A 27,918-nucleotide genomic window follows, 5' to 3' on the forward strand; every position below is an offset into this window, starting at 1 on the left:
CTGTGTGTTTTGATGTACATGTGACTAATAAAGAAATCTTATCTTATAAATAAGAAAGGTGCAATCACTCTGATGGGATTATACCAGAGGCCTCCCAACAGCCATTCAGAGATAGAGGAACTGATATGTAGACAGATTATGGAAAGATGTAAAAGTACCAGGGTTGTCATAGTGGGGGACTTGTAGCTCCCTAACATTGACTTGGACTTCTTCAGTGTAGGAGGCTTAGATGGGGCAGAATTTCTTTGATGCATCCAAGAGGGTTTCTTGAATAAGTATGTGGATAGTCCAACTAGAGGAGGGACGGTACTGCATCTTATTTTGGGAAATGAGCCTGGCAGGTGACTGGCCTTTCAGTGGGGGGGAAACATTTTCGGAACAGTGATCACAACTCCTTAAGTTTTAAGATAGTTATGAATAAGGACAAGTCTGGACCTTGCAGGAAACTAAATTGGGGGAAGGCAAATTACTACAATATTACACAAGAGCTAGGGGCAGTTAATTGGGAGCAGGTGTTAACAGGGCAGTCCACATCTGATACATGGGAGTTGTTTAAATATCAGCTGGAGGAAGGAAAAGGATGGCAAGGTAAGGTAATCTTGGATGACAAGAGAGGTTAAGAATTTAGTCAAAAAGAAAAAGGAAGCATATGTAAGGTGCAGGAAGCTAAAATCAGACAGTGACCTTGAGGAAAATAAAGATAGCAAGTAAGAGCCCAAGCAGGGGATTAGGAAGGCCAAAAGGGGCCATGAAATGTCATTGGCAAGTAGGATTAAAGAGAATCCCAAGGCTTTTTATACTTACATTAAACAAGAGGGTAATTAGGAAGTGGGTAGGACCACTCAAGGATAAAGAAGGGAACTTATGCTTGGAGTTGGAGGATGTGGGTGAGGTACTCAACAAGTAGTTTGTGTTGTATTCTCCAAAGAGAAGGAGAGGGAGGATAGTGAGAGCAGTGTGGGGCATGCTAATGTGTAGGGCATTTTGAGATCAAGGGAGAGGTGGTGCTGGTCTCTTGAAAAGCATCAAGGTGAATAAGTCCCCAGAGCCTGATGGGCTCTATCCCAGGTTTTTGAGGGAGGCAAGAGAGGAGATTGCTAGGGCCTTGACAAAGATCATTGTATCCCCACTAGCAACAGCTGGGGTCTCAGAGGACTGGAAAGTAGCCAATGTTGTTCCTTTGTTCAAGAAGGGAAATAGGGATAATCCAGGAAATTATAGGCTATTGAGTCTCTCATCAGTGGTAGGGAAGCTATTGGAGAGGATTCTTAGGGATAGGATTTGCGTGCATTTGGAAAAACATGGCTTGATTAAGATAAGCATGGCTTTGTGCAGGGCAGGTCATGTCTTACAACTTGAGTTCTCTGAGAAGGTGATGAAGGTGTTTGGTGAGGGCAGGGCAGGGCAGTGGATGTTGTCTACATGGGCTTTAGTAAGACAGTTGACAAGGCCCCTCATGATAGGCTGATTGAGAAGGTTAAGACGCATGGAATCCACAGTGACTTGATAGTTTGGATTCAGAATTGGTTTGTGGATAGAAGTCAGATGGTGGTGGTGGAAGGGTGTTATTCTGGCTGGAGGTCTGTGACCAGTGGCATTCAACAGGGATTGGTGCTGGGGCCTCTGTTGTTAGTGATACAAATGACTTGGTTGAAAATGTAGTTGGGTGGGTTAGTAGATTTGGAGATGATACAAAGATTGGTGCAGTTGTGAACAGTGTGGAGGGCTATCAAAGGATAGAGCAGGATACAGATCAGTTATACATGTGGGTGGAGAAATGGCAGGTAGAGATTAATCTGAGCAAGTGTGATGTGTTGCACTTTGGAATGTCTAGTGTAAGGGGAATGTATACAGTTAACAACCAGACCTTTAACAGCATTTATGTGCAGAGGCATCTTGGGGTCCAAGTCCATAGCTCCCTGAAAGTGGCAACGCAAGTAGTCAGGGTGGTGAAGAAGGCATATGGCACACTTGCATTCATTGGTTGGGGCACTGAGTATAAGAGTCAGGAAGTCATTTGCAGCTATATAAAACTTTGGTTAGGCTGCACTTGGAGTACTGTGTGCAGTTTTGGTTGCCCCAATACAGGAAGGATGGGGGGGGGGGGGGTACAGAAGAGGTTTATCAGGATGCTGCCTGGATCAGAGGTTATGAGCTATAAGAAGAGGCTGGACAAACTTGGGTTGTTTTCTCTGGAGTTACGGAGGCTGAGGGGAGACCTGATAGAAGTTTATAAGATTATGAGGGGCATAGATAGGGTAGACAGCCAGAATCTTTCTCCCAGGGTAAAACTGTCAAATACTAGAGGACATGCATTTAAGGTGAGAGGGGGAAAATTTAAAGATGTGCAGAGCAAGTTATTTACAGAGAGTGGTGGGTGCCTGGAACGCACTGCCGGGGTGGTGGTCAAAGCAGAGGTGATAGTGGCATTTAAGAGGCTTTCAGATAGACACAAGAATATGCAGGGATATGGATCACGTGCAGGCAGAAGAGGTTTAGTTTAATTTGGCATTGTGTTCGGTACAGACATCATGGGCCGAAGGGCCTGTTCATGTGCTGTACCGTTCTATGTTCTTTGTACAAAGGTTTCCTAAACCTCGCTAATTGAGCTGCTGTATGCAGATGATGCTTGCATTTGCACACACTAACAGGCTGAGCTCCAAGACACCATCAACACTCTCTAGTCCATACCGATCATAAAACTGTTGAGTTGTACTACAGCAACTCACCAAGACTCCTTCAACAGCATATCCCCATCCACAACTTCCACCACCTGGAAGGGTAAGGGCAGCAGATGCATGGGAATATCATCGCCCACAGGTTGCCTTCCATGGCCTGGAAATGTCACATTGCTCCTTCATCGTTACTGGGTCTAAATCCTAGAACCCCCACTACCAAACAGCTTTGTGGAGATATCTTCACCATAGGATTGCAGTGCTTCAACAAGGCCATTTGCCACCACTTTCTGAAGGAACAGTAAGGGGTGACTAGAAAAACTGACCTTACCAACGGCGCTCACATTCCTTGAATGAATAATAAACTGAATTAACTTCCAGTATCATTTGCTACTGGGTTATAAATTTAGAGGGTCCTTAATTATGCAGTAGTCCTGATGCAGGGTCTCGACCTGAAACATCGACAGTTCCTCCCCACACCACCCCCCCCCCCCCCGCACCACAGATGCTGCTCGACCCACTGAGTTCCTCCAGCAGCTTATTTGTTGCTCCAGATTCCAGCATCTGCAGTCTCTGTTGAAGTTATTTACCCACTCACTAAAATTTTCTCCATGTTCTGTATTGTAAGCTTTTACATATGTTCATATTTCACATAAAATACTTCATAGTTAAGGCATGTCTGAGTGAAACAACAATATATCTGGCTTTTTCCACCACATACTTTTGTTTTCATTTGGTTCATCTCTCAGAGAAATGACGGAAGCAACAGTTATCTATGGTCCAAAACAACTCCTAATTATTTCTCAATTACAGGCAACTGTAATTATTCCTTTTTTTCAATTCGTCACTACAGAAAAATAAGATTATTTTTCCAGGCTAGTAAATAACTTGGGGAAATCAGGTTTCACTCTGCATATGGGTCAGCAGGAACAAGGTGATGCAATAGTGAGTCACACAGAGGAAGTGTTGTAAAATTAAGTAGAAACTAAAATAACTGCAGCTGTAAATAGTGATGTGTTCAATGGAGAAAGTTGCCGCAATCAGTAACAGTAATAATCTAGGATTAACCCACAGTAATATATATCAATTTAATGTGAGATTAATACAACATTTTAAAATGGATTTGAGATGAAATTCATGAAGAGGTCTAGAAGCAGTGACCATTTCAAAATTAATATCCACTCCTAAAGGGATATTCTAAAACCTTTATCAACACAAGACATTTTTCAGCATGTCTTACACCATTGCTTTTGTTCCTATTTTAACACCAGTCCCTTCAGTTAGCAATTCCTGCTGGCTACTTAAACCCACATTTTTTGCAGCTTGTTGGGAAATTTACACTGATGCAAGTTCAATGTAATATTGTTGTAAAGGCTCTCAAATCCAACTTTTGGAAGAGGTTTTTTTTAATTCAGGGATTTGGGAAAAGAGCAAGGATTACTCTTTGAAAGAACTGGTCCAAACTCAATGACCTGGACAGCCTCCTTCTGTCAAGGATTATTCTATGATTCTTTAACAATGCAAGTTCGTTCAATGTTGCCTTATCCCCATTCCTGACCACACAACTCCTTTTTCTGATCCACTCAAAAGCTGACAATTAAAAGGTTGCCACTCTTCTGGTACTGTGCACTCTTTCAAAATACACACTTTCAACTCTTCAGTTCTGAGTAAATTTCCAACCTTCCTGTTTCCTTCAAAGTCCCTACAAAATCTTCCTGCCTCATTAATTCTAAGCTCACGTTTCCACAGCCAAGGCTTTTGCCACTCTACACAACTGAAGCAACCTTAAGCGATGCCAAAAATGACATGCAAAAGCAAACTATTGAGAAAGCTGGAAATTTGAATCATAAGCAGAAAGCAAAGTAAATAATCAATGAGTCAGACAGCATATGAAGAAAGAAACAGAGTTAATGTTTCACGATGTAAGATTCTTGAGCTAAAAATTTAAGCTTGTTTCTCTCTCTACAGATACTGTCAGACCTGCTAGGAATTTCAGCTTTTTCTGTTTTCATGCCACAGATGTCATCTCTGCCTGATGGCCACACTATCCCCTCAACACCTCCCTCCATTCTCCAGTGGACTGTCCTCACTTGCCTTTCTAATCACTTCTAGCAATGGCCCCTCACCCACACCTGCACCTTTACCTCTGACGTCCTGTAGTTAAACTTTCAGCAAGAACATATTTAACTCATGGAACACAGAACAGTACAGCATAGGAACAGACCCTTCAGCCCACGGTGTCAGTGCCAAACATGATGCCAGATTAAACTAAACCTGCCTGTACATAATCCATACCCCTCCATTCCATGCTCTTCATAATTAACCTACATTAACTAAAAATTGACCAAGTTCCAAACCCAAGCACACAGTGAGGAAACAAGGAGCCTGTAAATTAATTTTTAAAATGGGTTGTCTTTTCTTCTCTGAACCCCCGAGGTCTGACTGACCACGTCCCCTACAAATGCACAGAAAAGCAACACACACAAGAAGTGCTGGAGGAACTCAGCAGGTCAGACAGCATCTGTGGAGAGAAATAAACAGTCAACGGTTCAGGTCGAGACCCTTCATCAGGACACAAAAAAACAGATACTTTGGTTCCAGTAACTCCAGATTAATCACCAAAGCCTTTGGAAATCTTATTGCTTCAATCACCACTAAACTGAAATCCATTCATCAGCCTTTCAAAATAGAACATAGAAAAACTACAGCACAATTCAGGCCCTTCAGCCCACAAAGCTGTGCTGAACATGTCCCTACCCTAGAAATTACTAGGCTTACCCATAGCCCTCTATGGTTCAGCAAATTCATTTATTGAATGATCGGGAAGGCACGAGGAACTGAATGACCTACTTCAAGTTATACCTAATAATGCTGTAAAATGGAATAACATGTTTGCCAAACAGCAAAAAACATGTTATCAACTGAATGATGTTATATAAATCTAGAACTTTTCCCATCTAACCCCCTTGGTGTGTTAATAATCAAAACATTACACATCTTCCTTTGAAACAATAATAGCCTAATTAACTGACGCAGGAAGGAGGTGGTACCATTTTCACAGTTTTACAACAAACCGGTATGATTAAATAAAGATGGTGCAATCAAGGGGACAGGGATGCATCAATTAAATTGTCATGAATGTGACTTTTGTATTATTAAACAAGGAGGATTCAGAGTAAACTTTGGCATTTTGTAAGGAAGCTGCAGACAGGATTGAATCCCTGTACACATGGGAAAAGACTCTACTTCAATGAGATAAGTTTGGTATCACCCATAGTTAAAGCTTACTGCACGCATGAGTAATATTTAAAGTTTCCAAGCAGCTAGCAATATAACTGTGAACACTAGATGAGAACAAGTTCCTTTGAGTGAGTTGTGATTAAAGACAAAAGTTAAAGAGATGTACACATGAGTCTTGTTTCTAGACATTCCACCCAGGGGCAACATCATCCTTGCCAAGCCCCATATCAGCATTATAAGTTTCACTGAGACAGGTTATAGGCTGTCTGCTTAGGACAAACTCCCATCCCCAGAATAAATCTGCTTTACTTTTGCTGCATTCCTCTACTACACTCCCCTGGGAATTGCTTGCTGTGATGGAGCTTAGAGTGCTTGCTTTGAGAGTCTGTTGTCAGGCGTGTGGATAAAATGGCTCACCCCCTGGACCTGGTTGAGTGCGATCACAGCTGCGATGTTGGTTTGGTGAAGATGCCTACTTTGGTTTGCCTATCCAGCCAGTGATCATACTACTTCTCCAGTGCCTGTTCTAAGTAGTCAATGGTTGTGAGCTAAAGGCTGAGCTGGTACACTGCAGGCTTTTGTCAATAATGTTGCCCTTGCTTAGAACTGGCTTCCAAGTAATGGGGAGTGGTTTCCTCCCACATTCCAAAGACGTACTGGTTAGGAGTTGTGGGCGTGCTATGTTGGCACTGGAAGTGTGGCAACACTTGCAGGCTGCCCCCAGAACACTACGCAGAAGATGCATTTCACTGTGTGTTTCGATGTACATGTGATTAATAAAGATATCTTATCTTATCTGATCCATGTTGATCAGGGTCCTGACATAAATCTTAATTGTCAGAGGATCCTTGTATATTAAAAAAATGTCTCAATGTAGGGAGGACCACAGTCTAGGCTCCTTCCACTACCGGACTTGGAGGGGCTGAGTTGGGTAGGGAAACCCCTCAAACAATGAAAGGGTGCATCACCCCAGGGGGCCACAGGAGCAGAAATGGTGCTAGTTTTAAAAAAAAGCATTAACAGTATTGAATGTATTGACCAAATGACACTAAGAATGCAAAGAGTTTTACATTGTTTTTACTTTTTGAATATAAATGTTATGAATAAATTTTATTTTTGAAATAAAAATTGTCTCAAAGTAAAAAGATGCAGACCTAAAATAAATGAAATATGAAAAAGTAAATGAAATATGAAAAAGTACAGGGTCACCTTCACTAAAATGTCTATTTTGCTTGTTTGTAATAAATCCACTTTATTAATGACACTGGCAGGATAATTCCTTCAAACTGACTGCTTTGACTTCTCAAAAGGTATTTAAACTTCAAAAGCTATTTGGAAAGAAAAAACCTTAAATAGATTATTGCAGAGAAAGATGAACCTCTGGAGATAACTATTTTAAAATTGTCTGGCAAAATAAGTCATGGGATGTAATCTTAGTACAAGAAATATGGAGTTACATTATATTAGACTCCATCTAGTGGTCCAAGCTAAGAAGTGTGGATCTCACCACTTGAATACAAATAACCAGAATCAAAGCAGTTCACATATTCACAAGATAAATTAGAGCTGAGAATTGCAATTCATCTATCTAGAAAAATCCTAATGCTGCCCTAAGCCCTCAAATATTTATTTCTTAAATAATTCCAGGCTTTTGTCTCCACCTCCTTATTATGGTTCAATTCGCACATCAATCAATCTTTTGGTGTGAAGGTAAATTTCCAGCTTATTGATGACATTTTCAGGGTCAGAAATCTTACCGTATCCTGTCTTTAATTTAAACAGAATGCTGGAAAACCTCAGATTAGGTCATACCTAGGCAGCGAGAAACAATCCTAACCTCCTCTGAATTCAGGCCACTGGCACTGGGGCTTAGACTCGTGTCTCTGCTTTGCATCTACCTCTGGGACAAGTCTGTGATCAGATGTGGATGCAGCATTCAAGACCCAGTCTGATGTTTCATACTACTTTTCACTTGCATTTTCTGCCTTTTCCTCTGTAGTCCAATATCCAGTGGCTTTGCTGATTATTATCTACATTGGTTGGAAATATTGAGTCTGCCATGAATCCCAAATCCATTTCAGCCTAGTTAAGGAGTCTGCTTGCTGTTTTTCCTTACTATATACTTGCATTATATTTCATCTCTGCCCACTTACATATTTTGTTGAACTTGTTCTCTAATTTGTGAGTGGCTATTATTCCTCCTGTTTTGGTATTAAAAGTAAATTTGGGTACTTAAATGACCTGCAATTGGAAACAGTTCTGTATTTTAGTTACATCAGGAATCCCTGGGGGGGGCATAGTTTATAAATTTCAACAAATTGTAGAAGCAAGCTGATTATTTATCAAAATGAACACATATGCATTCAAAAATAGAATGAGAAGGGAAGCTTACCTGAATCCTCTGAAAAACCATGAATTGGTAAAGATATTTAGAGCTGCATAACCTGTTGTAAGCATCCCCTTATCAATGATTAAAAGATTTTTTTCATTTTGACTGCTATTCAGATAACCTATTAGCCCCATTAATTAGTCCATTTGATGCTTATTAGCTGTTAGAAGATGAAAATGTTTTATGTTTTCTATGCAAATATATTCTTGAAAAAAATACTTCAAATCAATCCAATAATTGGTTAGCTTTCCTTGATGTCATAGAGCACTACAGCACTGAAACAGGCCCTTTGGCCCATTTAGTCCATGCCGGCCTGGTTTTCTGCCTAGTCCCATCTACCTGCACCCAGACCATAACCCTCCATACGTCTCTCATTCATGTACCGATCCAAACTTCTCTTACATGTTACAACTGAACCCACATCCACCACTTCTGCTGGCAGCTCGTTCCACACTCGCACCACCCTCTGAATTAAGTTCCCCCTCTGATTCCCCTTAAATATTTCACCTTTCACCCTAAACCCATGACCTCTAGTTCTAGTCACACCCAACCAGAGGGGGAAAAAGCCTGCATGCACTCACCCTATCTATACCCCTCATAATTCTGTATACTTCTATAAGATCTCCCCTCATTCTCCTGCGCTCCAGGGAATAAAGTCCTAACCTACTCAACCTATCCCTGTAACTCAGGTCTTCAAGTCCCAGCAACATCTGTAAATTTTCTCTGCACTCTTTCAAGCTTATTGATATCTTTAGGTAGGTGACTAGAACTGCACACAACACTCTAAATTTGGCCTCATCAGTCTTATACAACTTCAACTTAACATCCCAACTCCTGTACTCATTGCCCCGATTTATGAAGGCCAATGTGCCAAAAGCTCTCTTTATGACCTTATGTACCTGCGATGCCACTTAAGGCTGTTGGACTTTCAGAGGAAAGCCTTCCTCCTCCAAAAACAAGATAATGATCCCATAAGGGATTCCTTATATTGGGATATCCCATATCACCAAGCTAGTTAACATACAACAGGAAGGTGATACTTTAAGAGAAACAAGACACATTACCTTTCATCGGCATTCCATGGTAGAAAGAACCTTGCTACCCCGAAGAGAGACTAGTTATATTGCAATAAGAGGTTGAAGTAGTGGATTAGATTAGGCCTGGACCCCACTTCTCTTAGCAGATTCTTTCCAACATTTTTTAGTCACATTTGATAAATAAGCACTGGACACAATGGTATCAAGAATCCTAAGTGAATGAGATGTTCTACACTGACCCATAAGCTCAGGATACCAGAATGCATGCAGATTTAATGCCAAAAGTTAAACAAGGATTGCAACTTGTAGATTTGCATGGCCTCTTATTTGTAGGATGCAGTACAATCAATTTCAGTTTACTTCTCCAAAATGTGCATTAGCATGCTGTTCTAAAAAAGTTTCAGGGTTGATTTTTTTTTCTAAACACCTGACAATATTGGGAAAAAACAAACTAATTCAGAGAAAATATCCTGTATTTTAAGCACAAATCGGTATTTAAATACATAAATATTCAAAAGATAATCTAAATTCTATTAAATGCTTTGAAAATACAAGCATTAGAACAAAATAAAATTATTTGAGAAACAAGTATGCAAAAGTAGTCTATACGTCAACCTAGAGAATATTTAAAGCTGATTGGTATGACAATCCTTTCACCCAACCATTGTCAACAATTCTGCTTTGAGAGGAAATTAATCCAGAACTAAAAATTTGACATGTGTGCCTTTCACAAAATAGTGTTATATTTTTAAAGCAACAGTCCTGTGCTGAAGTGATTGAATTACTGGTCAAAGTACTTTCATTCAGACACTATACTTAAGTTGACTTCAATCAAAATTACTCCACATTAATAGAATGCCTATGAATTCCACCTGGCCAAGCTCCAAAGATCTGCCACAAATGACACACAACCAAATTTCAACTTAATGACAAAAATAAAATAAATTTTACTTATGAGATTGTAACATCATTCTGAAACATACACATTTTGTTAACTCAAAGCTGTAAGGTATTAACACTAACTACTACACATTCAAGTATTAACCCAATGCAATGCATCAAGTGCCAAACACAGTTCTTTAAGTGCATATGCTTGTCCATGGTCCCTGGTTCCATTTCAAGGATAAGGCCCTTTATTTTAAAAAAACACATGTACCAAAAGACATCCTTTCGAAGATTGCTGTTGATCGGATGTTTGTCAAGCAAAAGACACTACAAAAACACAACTTTCTATAAATAATCCCAAACATGGCATTCCACATTCACAGGCTTGCCTGCTGGCTGTTTATTTTAATGATTTGAATGATGTTTGATGCATCCAAAGTCAATTTTGTAGCTTATAATGTTTCCCCCCCAAAAAAAAGTACGATGTCCACCTCAAAATAACACAGATCATGTTATTAAGTGAATTTCCTGAATAGAGGGCGAAGTGTGGTACAACCATGGGCTAATCGTCAGTCTTCAGCAGCTGCTACAGCCATTGGTGACTTCATACTTTCCTGCACTGACGGTGCTAGTTCTTCAGTCTCATTTGTCTTATTACCCACTCTATTGCTTTGCAGCCCTGAATGAGAACACAGAGAAAGGAATTAAGCAGAAACTAAGATGAAAAGGTGCTAATAAATTAGTGGGTGTGAACTTTTCACTGCTGAGATAATTAGTGGAATATATTATGTTAACTCTAAAGGGGTATTTTGCAACCTCTCTCATTTTATACTCCTGGATTGCAGATCCTGAGGGCAATTGCCTTGTTACTCAAAGGAAAAAATTAATTAAGTTACATAAGTGCCTGGTTCAAAGTTGCTATTACTGTGGGAAAATGTGAGATTATTCACAGGGCAGGCACGGTAGTCCAGCGGTTAGCGTAACACTTTACAGCGCCAGCGACCAAGGTTCAATTCCTGCCGCTGTCTGTAAGGAGTTTGTAAGTTCTCCTCGTGTTTATGTGGGTTTTCTCCAGGTGCTCTGGTTTCCTCCCATGTTCCAAAGGCCTATGGGTTATGTTGGTGCCAGAAGTGTGGCGACACTTGAGGTTTGCCCCCAGAACACACTACGCAAAAGATGCATTTCACTGTGTTTTGATGTACATGTGACTAATAAAGATATCTTGTACATTGGAAGGAAGAACAAAAAAGCAAATTATTAATTAAATAGAGTGTGATAACAAAGATGTTGCAGTACAAAGAAATCTGAGGGAAGCGACATGCAGGTATACCCTAATTAGGAAAGGTAATGGAATGTTGACATTTTTTGCAAAGGGTATGGAGTATTAACATTGCTTTGATGCAACTTTACAGAGCAGTGTGAGAGACTGAATCTGAAGCACTGCATACAGTTTTGGCTCTGTATTCAAGGAATGATATATTTGCTCTGCAGGCAGTTGAACCCTGCGATGAGAGGGTTGAGAAAAGTTGATCAGTTTGGGCCTGTAATCATTGGAGTTTAGAATAATGAGTGGTAACCTTATTGAAATATTTAATATTTTTAAGGGATGTTTCCCTGTAGAGATTATCTAGAACTAGGGATAGAGATTCAAAATAAGAATTTCTTCTGAGGGTCATGAATTTCAGGAATTCTCTATCCTGGAGAGCTCTAGAGGCAAAGTCATTGAATACATTCAAGGTGGAGACTGACAAGAGAATCAAGGGGTATGGGGATCAAGTGGGAAAGCAGTGTTGGGGCTAAGGTTGGATCAGTCATGATCTTATTGAATGGTGGAGCAGACTCAAACGGCCAATTGGCCTATTCATGCTCTTGTTTCTTGTGTCTTTACGTAATGATGGTTTCCAGAATTAGTACCAGTTCTGGTGCCCCTGCTGGTACAGATGAGAAAAGTGTTATGTGCATTACAATTTACTGTCTGAGCACACACTTATCAAAGAATGACTCAGAAAATGGCATTTACACTTTTTTTTGAAGCAAATCACCAATTTATATTCAACTCAAAAGACCAGCCTTGCAGTACTATGATAAAGAATCTGCAATGGATATCTAGTACACAAATCTGGAGTATGTAGATATCAAGAGAGAGGATGTGTTGGAGTTGTTAGAAAATATTAGGACAGATCAGTCCCCGGGGACTGACGGAATATTCCCCAGGCTACTTCGTGAGGCAAGGGAGGAGATTGCTGAACCATTGGTTAGGATCTTTGAGTCCTCATTGTCCACAGGGATGGTACTGGAGGATTGGAGGGTGGTGAATGTTGTCCCCTTATTCAAAAAAGGTAGTAGGGATAGTCCAGGGAATTACAGACCAGTGAGCCTTACATCTGTGGTGGGTAAGCTGCTCGAAAGGATTCTAAGAGATAGGATCTATGAGCATTTAGAGAATCATGGACTGATTAGGGACAGCCAGCATGGCTTTGTGAAGGGAAGATCTTGCCTCACAAGCCTGATGGGGTTCTTTCAGGTGGTGACCAGGAAGATTGATGAGGGTAGTGCAGTGAATGTGGTCTACATGAATTTTAGTAAGGCGTTTGATAAGGTTCCGCATGGTAGGCTTCTTCAGAAGGTCAGAGGCCAAGGGATCCAGGGAGGCTTGGCAGTGTGGATTCAGAATTGGCTTGCCTGTAGAAAGCAGAGGGTTGTGGTGAAGGGAGTGCATTCGGATTGGAGGGCTGTAGCTAGTGGTGTCCCACAGGGATTGGTTCTGGGACCTCTACCTTTTGTGATATTTATTAATGACTTAGATGAGGGGGTGGAGGGATGGGTTAGCAAGTTTGCAGATGACACAAAGATTGGTGGTGTTGTGGATAGTGTGGAGGGCTGTCGAAGCTTACAGAGGGACATTGATAGGATGCAGAGCTGGGCTGACAAGTGGTAGATGGAGTTCAATCCAGAGAAGTGTGAGGTAGTACACTTTGGTAGGACAAACTCCAAGGCGGAGTACAAGGTAAATGGCAGGATTCTTGGTGTAGAGAAGTGTAGAGAAGCAGAGGGATCTGGGGGTTCATATCCACAGATCACTGAAAGTCGCCTCACAGGTAGATAGGGTAGTTAAGAAAGCTTATGGGATGTTAGTTTTCATAAATTGGGGGATTGAGTTTAAGAGTTGCGAAGTAATGATGCAGCTTTACAAAACTCTGGTTCGGCCACACTTATGAGTACTGTGTCCAATTCTGGTCGCCTCATTATAGGAAGGATGTGGAGGCGTTGGAAAGGGTGCAGAGGAGATCTACCAGGATGCTGCTTGGATTAGAGAGTGTGGATTATGAGGAGAGACTAAAGGAGCTAGGGCTTTACTCATTGGAGAGAAGGAGGATGAGGGGAGACATGATAGAGGTATACAAGATATTAAGAGGAATAGAGTGGACAGTCAGCGCCTGTTTTCCAGGGCACCAATGCTCAAAACAAGAGGACATGGCTTTAAGGTAATGGGTGGGAAGTTCAAGGGAGATGTCAGAGGGAGGTTTTTCACCCAGAGAGTGGTTGGTGCATGGAATGCGCTGCCTGGGGTGGTGGTGGAGGCTGATACGTTGGTCAAGTTCAAGAGATTGTTAGATAAGCATATGGAGGAATTTAAGATAGAGGGATATGTGGGAGGAAGGGGTTAGATAGTCTTAGGTGTGGTTTGAAGGGCGGCACAACATGGTGGGCCAGAGGGCCTGTATTGTGCTGTACTGTTCTATGGTTCTAAATAAATTAAAATGCAAGGCACCTTTCAGCTAATTGTGGACATTACACATAAAATCCAGGAGAAAGATTAACACTGCTACACTCGTATTATTCTACAATGTTTAGCTTCTCTACCAATTGATGAAATAGGCTTTTCCCAGAAAATAAATAATCTTTAGCTGCAGTAGCATAACAGTTTCAAATTGCATGCCGAGGCTGGTCTGGAGGATATACAGACTAGAAGAAATATAACAATATCATCTGGAAAACAAAGGATGAATTGCAACTGTTAAAAAAAAATGGACATGGGTCAAGTTTCATAATAGAATAGCAGTGCACAAATGATATTTCCACCATGCATCCACAGAACAGAAATATTATCAAAACAAATCACTTACTAACATAAAAAGCTAACTTCTATAGCCAATGAATCCATTCAATTTGTTTCTAAAAATAAGTTTGTAATATTCATGTGTTGCTTCTCACAAAATGCATATCTTAACATACAGTACTCTTGTACAAGGATCATCCCATGGATGACTTAAAAAAAAAATGGATATTTAGATCATCTAGCTATTTTCATACAGTCACAATACTTAATCTAAGAGAACCCCTTCAATAAATACTTTGATTCCCAAAAGGCAAAACAGTAAAATATATCTGCCCATTGCCAATCTCCATCTATTAACCCCACGTTACAAGGGGATTGCCTCAAGTGGCAGTACAAGAACCAATGAATTTCATAAAGTGTGGAAGTGCTAGGTAGGCACCACAATCGGCATGAAGAGGTGTGCCGAATGGGCCCACTTCTGTCCTGTATGATTCTATGAAATGATGCATTATCCCAATGTTTTATTCTACATATGGGACTCAAGGTAGGCAAAGTGAAACAAGCCAAAGGGACATGGGACTAAAAATCAGAGCTCACCTTTTAAATTAGGAAACAAAAGAAATGACGATGGCAGGAATTTGCAACTCTTCCGCTAACAGCTATAGATGCTGAAGTTCAATAGACATAATGTCCAAATCATGCGAGAGCTGCAAAGTTGATGAGATGGACTCTTGACCTCACAATCTACCTCGTTATGACCTTGTACCTTATTGTCTGCCTGTGCTGCACTTTCTCTGTAACTGTAACACTTTATTCTGTATTCTGTTATTGCTTTTCCCTTGTACCACCTCGATGTACTGATGTGATGAAATGATCTGTGTGGATGGCATGCAACACAAAGTTTTTCACTGTACCTCAGTACATGTGACAATAATAAACCAGTAATAAACCAATAGTTAATTTTAAATTCAAGATTGATCTTCTTAACTAAGAGTCTTAAAGGCTATGTGGAACACGGAAGTTAACAATCACCTGCGATTTTATTGAATACATAAGAACAGCCACTATGGTCTAGACAGTCTACTCCTAATCATTTGTTCCTGAAAGACATCCAAGCTCAGATCAAATGAAACAGATGAAGTTTCCATTTTAAGGTGATGTGGGTCCTCTTCCCCTGGATTAAAAAATAACCCTCAAGTGTCCAAAATGCACAATGCTGTTGAAAGAACTCTTCAGGCTCAGTAACAATTTATTCTAAACTAAGACCCATTTAATATTTTAAAGATCTTAATTTTTATAGCAAGTTATCACCGTAAAATATATCCAATGCTTCAAACAGTGCAAATAGAGTTTCTTTCATGATCATACCCCAGGTGTGGCCACTAACGGTTACCACTCAACAACCCAAAACTCTGAAATGACTCTGCTTAGCTACCAAAGTTCACCCAAGACAAATAACACCATCTTTTTAATAACCAGAGGATAGGTACTATAATCAATGCATGTTTGGGAAAAATGCAACACTTGGGAAAAAATATACACAGCTGAAAGATTAAATATTCAATTTTAAAAAAACTACAAGATAGCACACCTTCTAAATTTGATCTAGTTATAAACATATAACAAACATGCAGCCCATGCCAGACAAACAAGCTCATTCCATGCAATAAAATATTAGACTATTGGATATTTCAATAAATAGTTACCACTGCTTAATGCAAATTGCAGAAGTGAAAGCTGTTAGTTAACACTTTCAGAGTTTTGAATTATCCACTCAATAGCATCCCACCCCTAGAGCAACACAGAAAAGGCATGTCACACAGAAGCATAAAGAGTTTGCAGTATTTTCACCATATAACAAAAACACTTTTCATGTATCAATAGTATGATTAAAAACTAAAATTCTTCATACAGTCCTGTAAAGCCATGTTTAATCTTCCTGCAAGGCATTCAGATAATGTTTACATTCTTTATATAAAGAGTTGCCTTATAAGGTAAAGTTTTATAGACGAGGCTTGCATCCACTGGAGTTTAGAAGAGCAAGAGGAGATTTGATTAAAACATACAAGATCCTGAGATGCCTTGATAGGTTGGATGTGGAGAGAATGTTTTCTCTTTAGGAGAATCTGGAAGTCAGTCACTGTTTATAAATAAAGGGTCAAATATTCAAGAGATAGATGTGGCCAAATAGTTTCTTTCCGAACTCTGCCATTCTTTGGAACTCTTCTTCAAAGGATGGTAGCAGGAGAGCCTTTGAATATTTAAGGCAAAGACCAGCAAGGGGAAGGAAAAGCTATCAGGGATATGAAGGAATGCAGAGTTGAGGTTACAATCAGATTGGCCATAACCTTATAGAATAGAACTATAGAACCATACAGCACAACACAGGCCCTTCGGCCCACCATGTTGTGCTGTCCATCAAACCACACACTACCTAACCCCTTCCTCCCGCATATCCCCCCATCCCACACTCCTCCATATGCCTATCCAACAAGCTCTTGAACCTGTTCAATGTATCTGCCTCCACCACCACCCCAGGCAGTGCATTCCATGCACCAACCACTCTCTGGGTGAAAAACCTCCCCCTGACATCTCCCCTGAACCTCCCACCCATAACCTTAAAGTCATGCCCTCTCATCTTGAGCATTGGTGCCCTGGGAAGGAGGCACTGACTGTCTACTCTATCTATTCCTCTCAGTATTTTGTATACCTCTATCATGTCTTTATATACCTCTATCATGTCGCAAGCTTGAGAGGCCTAGTTGCTTACTCCTACTAATTCATTTTGTTGCATGTAAAGTAATACTGGTAAAGGATCTTTCTCAAGTGTGTTGATGCAGGTCCTATAGTAATGATAATTATTGTCAAATATCCTTTCCATTGGCAATTACCCAAATCCATACAAGTAGAAACTTATATTTCTGTACATACAATTACAGTTTACTGAAAAATATATTTAATCTGTTCTAGAGTCTCTGAATGACACGTTAGTTTTCTTTCTTATTTTCTTTTTGAAGTCATCATCCCTTATCCAAAAAAAATAAGTTGGATTTGAATTAGACTATCATTTATCTGAACATTCCAAGGTAGGTACCAGATTTTATTGTCAAAGAACAGTAAAACAATCTAACGATCCAGTGAATAATGTTAAGTTGATTAGTCAATCAAATGGTAATGCTAGATTTTGGGTAATTTCAATGGGTTAGTCTGAGAGGCAGTAACAGGTAGGGAAGAAAGTAGTTCTGATCTTTTCTTAGAGATAATGGACATGGAAGCCAGGTGGGCCTCTCAACTTTAAAGGTGCACAGTGAAGTTAAACCAAAATTGGTGAATGGTGTTGCACAAAAACTGCATAAATTTAGTAGGTACAACAATTTAAAAATAGATAGGGATAGGGATTACTGGGTAAGAGTTAGTTGTCAGGTTTAACAAGGCAGAGATTCCTTGCTGAGTTCAAGAATAAGTTTGAGGGCCTGAATAGTTAAAAAAAAAAGTAACTTAAACTCCAGAGAAGTATTGAAGGATGTTAAACAATTTGCCCTCTCTAGATGGATGCAAAAGATTTACTGAGAGTTCTCCATGGTGTGCTGGTTAAAGTTAAGAAATCCTTATCATTACTTTGCAATAGACTACACCACAAAAATACTTCATTGGTTGGATAATGTCCTGAAGACATGAAAGGCATTGGAACAGGAAAAGCCCATTTAGTCCCTTGAGTCCCTTTGGTAAAGAAAAATCTATGAATTTGTACACATACCTTTCCTGCATTAGCAGAAATTGTGTTGGCCATTAATCCTTCCAAATAGCTACTTAGGATAACTCCTTTCACAGTAATAATAGCTTCTTGGGTCAAAATAGTCCTAAAACACAAAAAATACAAGCATTGTCATTAGCAACGTTTAAAAGCCATCTAGAGAAGTACATGGATAGGAGAGGTTTAGAGGGCTATAGGCCAAATGCAGGCAGATGCGACTAGCTCGCTGGGTAACACAGTTGGCATGGACAAGTTGGGCCGAAGGGCCTGTTTCCATGCTATATGACTCTATGACTTTATTGTCAAGTAAACTAATCTTTCAGTTATATCATTTTCATTAAATCCAAGCATTCACATTTTAAATACCATGGCTGAATAAAATAAAAAAAACATGTTTCAATTTATGACTAGAATGTTTCCAAAACCTTAGTATGGTAAATTAGTTTATTATGGTCACATGTACAGTTAAAAACTTGTCTTGCATACTGTTCATATAAATCAATTCATTACACAGTGCATTGAGGTAGTACAAGGTAAAACAATAGCAGAATGCAGAATAAAGTGTTACAGCTACAGAGAAAGTGCAGCGCAGGTAGACAATAAGGTGCAAGGTCATAACGAGGTAGATTGTGAGGTCAAGAGTCCATCCTATCGTACTAGGGAACCGTTCAATAGTCTTATAACAGCAGGACAGACGCTATCCTTCAGCCTGGTGGTACGTGCTTTCAGGCTTTTGTAGCTTCTGCCTGATGGGAGAGGGGAGAAGAGAGAATGTCCGGGGCAGATGGGGTCTTTGATTATGCTGGCTGCTTTACCGAGGCAGTGAGAAGTGTAGACACAATCCATGAAGGGGAGGCTGGTTTCTATGATGTGCTGAGCTGTGTCCACAACTCTCTGCAGGTAGACAATAAGGTACAAGGTCTCTGCAGTTTCTTGCGGCCACAGGCAGAGCAGCTGCCATACCAAGCCTTGGATGCATCTGGATAGGATGCTTTATATGGTGCATCGATAAAAATTGGTGAGGGTCAAAGGGGACATGCTAAATTTCTTCAGCCTCCTGAGGAAGTAGAGGCACTGGTGAACTTTCTTAGCTGTGGCATAAACATGGTTGGGCCAGGACAAGCTATTGGCAATGTTCACTCCTAGGAACTTGAAGCTCTCAACCCTCTCAACCTCAGCACCATTGATGTAAACAGGAGCATATGCACAGCCCCCTTTCCTGAAGTCAATGACCAGCTCTTTTGTTTTGCTGACATTGAGGGAAAGGTTGTTGTCAATGACACCATGTCACTAGGCTCTCTACCTCCTTCCTGTACCCATCATTATTTGAGATATGGCCTACTAAGCAAGATGGCGCCGGAGTGTGGCGACTCGTTGCAAGCTGCAATCTATGGATCTACTCATTACCCTTACTATAATTGTTCTGCACTTTTAAATTTAAACTCAATGTCACTAACTATTACTAATAATGTTCTTTTAAATCTTCTTACAGGGCTGGTGATCTTCCAACCTCCAGGACACTTTACTCTGTACTGTTATTGTTTTTACCCGTAGTACATCAATGCACTCTGTACTAACCCAATGTAACTGCACTGTGTAATGAATTGACCTGTACGATTGGTATGCAAGACAAGTTTTTCACTGTACCTCGAGTTAGAGCAGAATCTGGCCAGATAGTCATGAGTATATAGGGAGTAGAGTAGAGGGCTGAGGATGCAACCTTGTGGGGCACCAGTGTTGAGAATTATCGTGCTGGAGGTATTGCTGCCTATCCTCACTAATTGCAGTCTGTTGGTCAGAAAGTCAAGGATCCAGTTACAGAGGGAGGTGTTGAGTCCCAGGTCTCGGAGTATGGTGATGAGTTTGCTTGGAAATATAGTATTGAAGACGGAGCCAAGTGGCCTATTCCTATCCACTTATGTCTTTTTGTTCAAAGTGTCAACATTCTCCAATCCAACAAGGGGAAGGAGGGTGAACATACGCCAGTCTACATTGGGGGATCGACGGTGGTAAGGGTCAACAGTTTTAAATTCCTGTGTGTTAACATATCTGATGACCTGTCCTAGGCCCAGCACATAGATGCAATCAAAGGGACGCAGGCCAGTGTCTCTATTTTCTTAGAAGATTAAGGAAGTTCAACATGTCACCGAACACTGTAACAAACTTATGTGGATGTACTGTTGAAAGTATCCTGACTGGTTACATCATGGTCTGGTACAGCAATTCAAATGTGCAGGGATGTAAGAAGCTGTAGAGAGTAGGGACACAGCCCAATACATCACGGGTACATCCCTCCCCACCATCAAAATATATCTACACAAGGTGCTGCCAAAAGGCAGCAACATCCATCATCAAAGATCCCCACCATCCGGGCCATCTTCTCACAGCTATCATTGGGCAGGAGGTACAGAACCTGAAGTCCCACACCACCTAGTTCAAGAACAGCTACTTCCCTTCAAACACTCAGTTCTTGAACCAACTTGGACCACTGTAATCACTACTTCAGTGCAGCAACACCATGACCACTTTGCACTACAATGGACTTTTTTGTTCTAATTGTGTTCTTTCTTGTATAGTTTTGTATAATATTCTTAATTTATATTTTTCTTGTGAATGTTGTGTCTCCAATGCTATATGCCTGTGATGCTGCTGCTACTACAAGTAAGGTTTTCATTGCACCTGTGCATTAATGTACTTGTGCATATGACAATAAACTTGACTCAGAATTGCTTCATGTAAATCAAGTTAAATTATAGCATTGACATTTTGTTTCATTAGATAGAGAAAAAAAATTTAATGTTAGATAGAACTTGCAAAACATCGATATTGAAGTTAATCCAAAAAGTTAATTAAAATCCAAATTCAACTCACTTTTCTGGATTCTCAGGATGAGGTCGATAGATCAATCTTTCATCCACTGACACCAAATTACTAAGAGTTATCTGCAAAAAGATAGATTGGATTAACATTGTATATTCCTAGTCATGGAATCTTAACTGTTTTTCAGAATCAAATGTATAGGTTGTGCACCAACAACAAGTTTTGTTCAAACATTGACGCATCTGCCTCAACTTTGAAGAGTTAGTGCTTAATAAAACATCCAGTGCCACAACTGAAATGTAGCCCTGGCATATGATTTTCCACCAGCAGTGGAAAGGAGTAGTAGTTGTAAATAATCTTTGTGGTGAAGAAAGGAAAATCAAGGCATTCATACCTTTAATCTGTCTTCCTTGGAATTACTGGAGCCTGGGGAGGAACCCTACCTTGGCTTCAGAGGAAATCCAAGCCAGCTTCATAGTTATGGACCCATTGCTACAATGGATTCTGGGTAATCAATAGTCTTTGAAGCTTTCTAAACAGCTCACCTCAGTATTATAGAACACAATTAAAGAATGCCATTGTTTTATATGTCCACATTAATCAGGGCAAATTCAAGGTGGGAAATCACTAATAAAAATCCTCCTCCCTGGCAAATAATGGAGGGAATCTATATTAAAATTTAACTAGAAGCTAAACATAGAGTGCTGTGTTTAAACTCTACAAGAAAGGATGGCAAGAAACAAATGGTGAAGAAGTATGTCATTTTAAATCTTAAATTACCACCTTTTTTGCTTTTAAACAGAGGACATAACCCTGGCTAAACTATAATTACAGGGATCAGATGGTTGAAGTCCTAAATGATGCAACAAAAAACAGCTATGAGTGTTGTAACTCATTCATTGCAACCCAAGGGCATTACTGCATGAACTCCTTAGGGAAGGATCCTTGCAGAACTATCTTCAGCTGTTTCATAAACAACATTACACTACTTGAGAACAGCAATTTTCACTGAAGATTTTACAGTGAACAGCTCCATTCATAACAAGTCCAATGATAATTAAACAGTCTACAAATGGATTAAGTCAGGGGTTTGGTTGACAACTGGCTGATAACATTCATTGCCATATTCAGAAGATCTGACCATTGATGCTCCATAGCAGTTTGAGTTTCAGATTCATTTACTTACATTAGAAGAACAAAGTTCCATAGTTCGTTCAACTGGATCAACAACAGAATGTTCTTTAATATATGTTGTGGTCCTGTTTGTACCCAGAATCTGACAAAAACATATTATCAAAGGTTACCATGTGAATCTACCTCACTGTTCCATTAATTGTGGTTCAACTTCTGTATAATGCTAAATATCACTGAATCCAAAATCAGAACGTAACCGAAGCACAGGAACCAAACTGCATTTGACTCCACACCAGTTCTCTGCAGTTATTTTAATCACAAATAGGAACTACAATTACCAGGGCTATGTCCATCTTCTAACAATGTGTTGCAGAAGTAATAGGTGGGGTAGCTTCTCTGCAGCACAACACTAGTATTTACAATGGAAGTGAATGCTAGAAATACCCAACTGGCCAGACAGCTTCCATGGGGAGAAAAATAAAAGTTAATTAAGAAAGTTAACTGACGGTTCCATTCTGGCCGCTGTCTGTAAGGAGTTTGTACGTTCTCCCCATGTCTGTGTGGGTTTCCTCTGGGTGCTCTGGTTTCCTCCACATTTCAAGGATGTACGGGTTAGGAAATTTGGGCATGCTATGTTGGCGCCAGAAGCGTGGCGACACTTGCGGGCTGTGCCCAGAACACTCTACGCAAAAGATGCATTTCACTGTGTGTTTCGATGTACATGTGACTAATAAAGCTATCTTAAAATCTTATCTTAAACAGTTCTCTCTGCACAGATGCCACCTGACCTGCTGAGAATTTCCAGCAATCTGTTTTTATTTCCAATTTCCACTACCTGTAGTTTTTTTTAATGCTTCTCAACTACTACATTTACAATCTGTTTGCAAAGCTAACTAAGTAGTTTTTATTTTACACCAAGCCAGGAATATTCTAATTGTCTTGACTGATCTATGCTGCAAGTATAGAGGAATGTCGTATTTAATATAAAAGTTTGCAGTAAAAAATGAAATGACATGGTAGGTGGGTTTAGTTACATGTAGATTTATCCTAGAAATCACAATCAGGAAACAATGATGTTGGAATTATCAAAAATAAACAGATGGGTTTACTAAGGGGTGTCAGCTGTGAAACAGTTGGTGCCTTCCCACCTCAGGAACAAAAGGCTGTTGGTTCAAGTTCCACTTCAGAAACTTGAACACAAAAACACTGCATTGCCAGAGATGCCATCTTTTGAAAAGATGTTAAGCTAAGTCCTTACCTGATTGTAAAGCATACACAAGGTCATGAAACGTGCTTAAATGCAAATTGTTACTTAACATAAGAATGATAGAAACAGGAGCAGGTGTAGGCTATTCAGTTTCTTGACAAGATCATGGCTGAGCTTTATCTCAAACACCATTTTCCACAGTATCCTGGTATCCCTCAATTCCTTTATTAACTGGAAATTTATCAACCTCAGTTTTGAATGCAACCAATGACTGAACCATCACCATTCTCCAGGGTACCTGGGATAGAGAATTCTAAAGATTCACCACCTACTGAATGAAGATATTTCCCCTCATTTCACTCCTAAATAGCCTACCCCTTATTTTGAGACCGACCCTTAGTTGTAGACTCTTTAACAAGGAGAAATGTCCTTATCCCTATCTGCATTGTTGTGCCCTCTATGAATTTTCTAATACTTCACTGAGGTCACCTCCCATTCTTGTGAGTTCTAGAGAACACAGACCAAGCCGACTCAATTTCTCCGGAAACGGCAGGCCTGCCTTCCTGGAATCCAGTCTGGCGAATCTTTGTTGCACACATTTACTTTTCTAGGCAAGATGACCAACATTGCACACAATGTCCCACCGAGGCCCTATACGATTGCAGATGTCTTTACTTCTGTTCTCAAATCCTGCAGCAATAAAGGCCAAAGTACTCTTTGTTTTTCTAATTGCCTGCGTCTGCACGTTAGCAATCTCTCATCATTGAAATCTCTCTTCCATCATTTTCCTCCGGGTTCTCACCTACCCTTTAAGCCTCTTTTGCATCCTTTTCATCATGTTCACTGATTTCCCCTCTTCTATTCTACTAGACACACCTTCAAAGAACTCCAATAGCACAATCAATATGGATTGAAGTGGCTTGATTTCACATCCTTTGTTGTGGATCCCAGAATTACCCTCACTACTGATGTCAGACTAACAGGTAGTTCCCAGTTTTCCATCTGCCTCCTTGAAAAGTGTGGTTGCATATACTACGCTCCAATTTGCAGGAATCATTCCTGAATCTTTAGAATGTTGAAATATATTAGAGCATTCACCATCTCTACAGTCATCTTTTTCAAAAGTCTATGATGCAAATTATCAGGTGATTTATCAGTTTTCAGACTCATTATTTTCTCTAGCAGTACTTCTTTACTGATATTTCTTTTATTTCTTCATTTGCACTGGACACTTGGTTCTCCATCACGTCCAAGAGGTTTTTTTTCTATCTTCTTCACCGTCATTTTCTCATTCCCTGTTATCAATCCTTCATCTGTCTGTAAGGGACCCCCATTTCCCCTTGCTAGTCTTTTTTTTAAAAACACTGATCTAGACATTATTACAGTCTGTTTTTATTTTTCTTGAGTTTACTCTAATGTTTGATTTTGCCTTCTTCAATTTCTTGGCCATAATTTTGTTGAATTCTAAAATGCTCCCAATACTCAGGCCTCATGCCTTCATAGTTCTCTTTGTTTAGATTAAACAACATAACGTTTGAATTTGATAATTTTAATTATAATTTCTCACAGTATAGAATGAGACTATTTGGCTCATCAAAACTACGCCAGGTCTTAGAGCAATCCCATTAGTCCCATTCTCCCCGTTACCTATTTTATCTCACATACCCACCTACTCCACCAATTCTCCAATCACCCATCTACAATAGGGGCAATTTACAGTAGCCGATTAACTTACCAGCATGTCTTTGGGACATAGGAGGAAACTGGAGTGTGTGATCACAGGGAGAACATGCAAACTCCGCACAGCCAGCACCCGAGGTTAGGAACTATGTCACCCTCAAAAGTTAAAACTAATTGAATTGACAGATCTGTCACTACATCAAACTTTACAATAATTTTTTTTAATGTCTAATATTTACTTCAGAAACAGAGCAACTGTGCTAATTTTCCTGAAGTCCATATATTCATGTAAATGAAAATTTTGAATTTTAAAACCTTTTGATGATTTTGGACATACAATACTAACAAATGGTGTCAAGATTAAAGATAGAAAATGTTGCTCACATACAGTCATAACAATGCTGGGGATTCCCCATTCTGTACAAAGCAGACGTTGGCTATGCAATCTCCCTCGAGTATCGAGGTTTCTCTCCAGTACATCCACTCCAACTACATTAGGGTTCATGGGGTTAGGATATTTTCGCATTGCAGCTTTGATGACCGTCTCCCATGGATGACTAAAAAGTACCACAAGAAAAGCAAACATTTCAAGTAAAAGCAAATATATCATATAACTGACATCACTGCATAAAGTAAAAAAATAATTAGGCATAAAAGGATTGAACATCATAGAAGACAGAATGGGTTTAATGGCCTCTTTCTGCATTGCAGGATTCAATGATTAAAAAAGTTTCAAATCTATCACACAAATCAATAATGATCTAAAATGCATGAATAAGTACTTCCAATTTTTATATTCTCAGAAAAAAAATGTGTAAAGTGCACCACTGCATAGAAATTAAAAATAGCAAGTTGTTTAACTCCAGGAGAAATTGTGATCCTCCTTTTTATACCAAAATCTATTCTTCACGTCAGTTCACAAAAAATATAACAATTTATACCAAATGAATAGGCAATGTCGTGACCTGCATAACTTAACATAATATCACATCACACCAGGGCAAGAGCGTGCAGGAGGTTGAAAACTGACAGCAAAAAAAAACTGTAGGACTGGAAGTCAGTAAAGGTCAGCAAACACAGCGTTGATGTGTGAACAGTGCTTGGTGAGACACAGATAATGTAATTTTGGATGAGAGCAATTTCATGGAGGCCGGGAGAGTTGGATGAGTCAATTCTTGAGGTAACAAGGGTTTGGATGAGGATTTCAGCTTTGGATGAACTGAGAAAGGGGTAGAGCCAGGTGAGATTACAGATGTTGAAGTAGGTGACCTTGGTGATGAACCAAATATATCCTCAAAAACACATCTTAGGATCAAATATTTATTCCACATTCTGTTATTGTTTTACCTTGTACTACCTCAATGCACTGTTGTAATGAAATGATCTGTATGGATGGTATCCAAGACAAGTTTTTCACTGTACCTCAGTATACATGACAATAATAAACCGCTTTACAGTTCCAAACCATCCAATTCAACTGGAACAAACACTAGGCTCCCAAGACATTGGCTTCTACCAAATATTTATCTGCTCTTAAAGTACAAGGCATGTCATATAGCAAGTCCTATGGAGGGCCAGAGAAATGGCACCAAGGTCCATTTGGGTGTTATCAATGAAATGTGGCATTGAATTTCTCATTGTTGTTCCGAGGAGCAGTACTTAAAATGAGAAAAAGAATGCCGATCTTCAGACAGTGCTATGCATTCTTTTTAATGTACTTGAGAGAGAATACTGGGCATCAGTGAAACATCTGCATCTCAAGGTACATTTCATGCATCAACCCTGCTAATGAGCAGAAATCTCTGGAGTGGAATTTGAACAAGTAACTTCTGACTAAAGACTGAGCCAAGGCTCACTACACAGTGGCTGAGATTTAAAGTTTGGATAAGAGGTCGGTATTTTGGATCTACTGCAGCCCGAATCTATTCTCCAAACACATTACAGGTTCATTATCACAGATATTTCCCAAATGAATTAGCTACAGCTGCAAAAGTGATACATTAAACAATTAAGGTGCCTTTCAAATCAAGTTATTTTCCACTCACACAAGCTTATGACAAATTCTTATTCATTTCTTTCTCCAACATAGAACCTACTGAAGGTTGTGAGCAGATATCGTGCAACACACTTTAGATTAGTTTATCATATACACTAGTGTGCAATGAAACTCCTTGCCTGCATGAAGCTCACAGGGTAAACAGTATTCGTGGCGATAATAAATACGACAAAGACCACAAAACAACTGCACTACAATCTTTGCACCATTCAAAGTAGATCGACCCCGAATTAAACACAAGCAAGAATGGTCAGTTTTGAGGTAAACATAACCGTAGTAGAGATCAATAACATTCGCTACATAACCAAAGCCGACACACTGCGATCTACACCAGCTACACAACGGGACAAGGCATCTCTTCGCCCAGTCCCCACCAAGGTGAGGACAAGAGAGACTGCGGATGCTGGAATCTGAGAGACTCAGCGGGTCGATCGGCATCTGTGGAGGCAGAGTGTGCAAGCTGACGTTTCGGGTTCAGACCCTGCATCGGTCCTCTGCAAATGCTGCTTGACCCGCTGAGTCTTCCAGCGTCCTGTCACACCGAGGTGAGGGCCGGACATCCACACCCCTGCCCGAGGCCACAGCAGAGGCCTGGACATCCCTCTCCTCCCCCCGGGCTGGCCGGGACACCCTCCCCCAACCCCCGGACGGCTTCCACCTGAACAAGTGCTCCGAGCTCCAGATCCTCATGTCGCTGTTTGCGCGGCACCGGCAGCGGAACCGGCCGCTGCGTCCGCCGGCAGCCCTCAACGCTCGGCCCGGCCGCTGACAGGCCCGGCGGCCTCCGAGACCAGAAGCGGCCGGTTAACCGGCACCGGGCCCGAGCTGCCGCTCTCCTCCGCGGGGGTACGGTTCAGCAGTCGCCATCGGCGGGCGCGCTCCCGACCGTCACCCCCGCCCACAGGCGTGCATGGCAACGCGGGCGCGCTCCCGACCGTCACCCCCGCCCACAGGCGTGCATGGCAACGCGGGCGCGCTCCC

The 27,918-nt window shown here is 40.4% G+C and overlaps 1 protein-coding gene across 3 annotated transcripts; it reads right to left on the minus strand.

Moving 5' to 3' along the window:
* Window positions 1-9,881: 9,881 nt before the first annotated feature.
* prelid3a (PRELI domain containing 3A) lies at window positions 9,882-27,891 on the minus strand. 3 transcript variants are annotated; one of them, XM_052024018.1, is made up of 7 exons: window positions 27,596-27,891; window positions 25,270-25,438; window positions 22,047-22,136; window positions 20,912-20,982; window positions 18,044-18,146; window positions 15,993-16,077; window positions 9,882-10,905 (listed from the first exon to the last, which is right to left on the minus strand). In XM_052024018.1, the coding sequence occupies exons 1-6, from the start codon at window positions 27,625-27,627 to the stop codon at window positions 16,027-16,029; spliced, it is 516 nt and encodes a 171-aa protein (XP_051879978.1). In that variant the 5' UTR covers window positions 27,628-27,891; the 3' UTR covers window positions 9,882-10,905; window positions 15,993-16,026. The 3 variants fall into 3 exon arrangements, with proteins under 3 accessions (XP_051879978.1, XP_051879979.1, XP_051879977.1); XM_052024019.1 differs by lacking the exon at window positions 15,993-16,077; XM_052024017.1 differs by lacking the exons at window positions 9,882-10,905; window positions 15,993-16,077 and adding an exon at window positions 16,095-16,579 and having other exon boundaries at window positions 27,596-27,735.
* Window positions 27,892-27,918: the final 27 nt, after the last annotated feature.

Source organism: Pristis pectinata, chromosome 9 (genome assembly GCF_009764475.1).
Source record: "Pristis pectinata isolate sPriPec2 chromosome 9, sPriPec2.1.pri, whole genome shotgun sequence".
Classification (NCBI taxonomy): Eukaryota; Metazoa; Chordata; class Chondrichthyes; order Rhinopristiformes; family Pristidae; genus Pristis; species Pristis pectinata.

Coding starts and splice junctions, on each gene's coding strand:
- prelid3a (XM_052024017.1), bottom strand. CDS start 27,627: ATGAGGATCTGGAGCTCGGAGCACTTGTTCAG. Junction 25,439..27,595: donor AGCTCGGAGCACTTGTTCAG/GTGGAAGCCGTC, acceptor GGTACTTTTTAG/TCATCCATGGGAGACGGTCA. Junction 16,580..18,043: donor TTTCTGCTAATGCAGGAAAG/GTATGTGTACAA, acceptor TATCCCTGATAG/CTTTTCCTTCCCCTTGCTGG.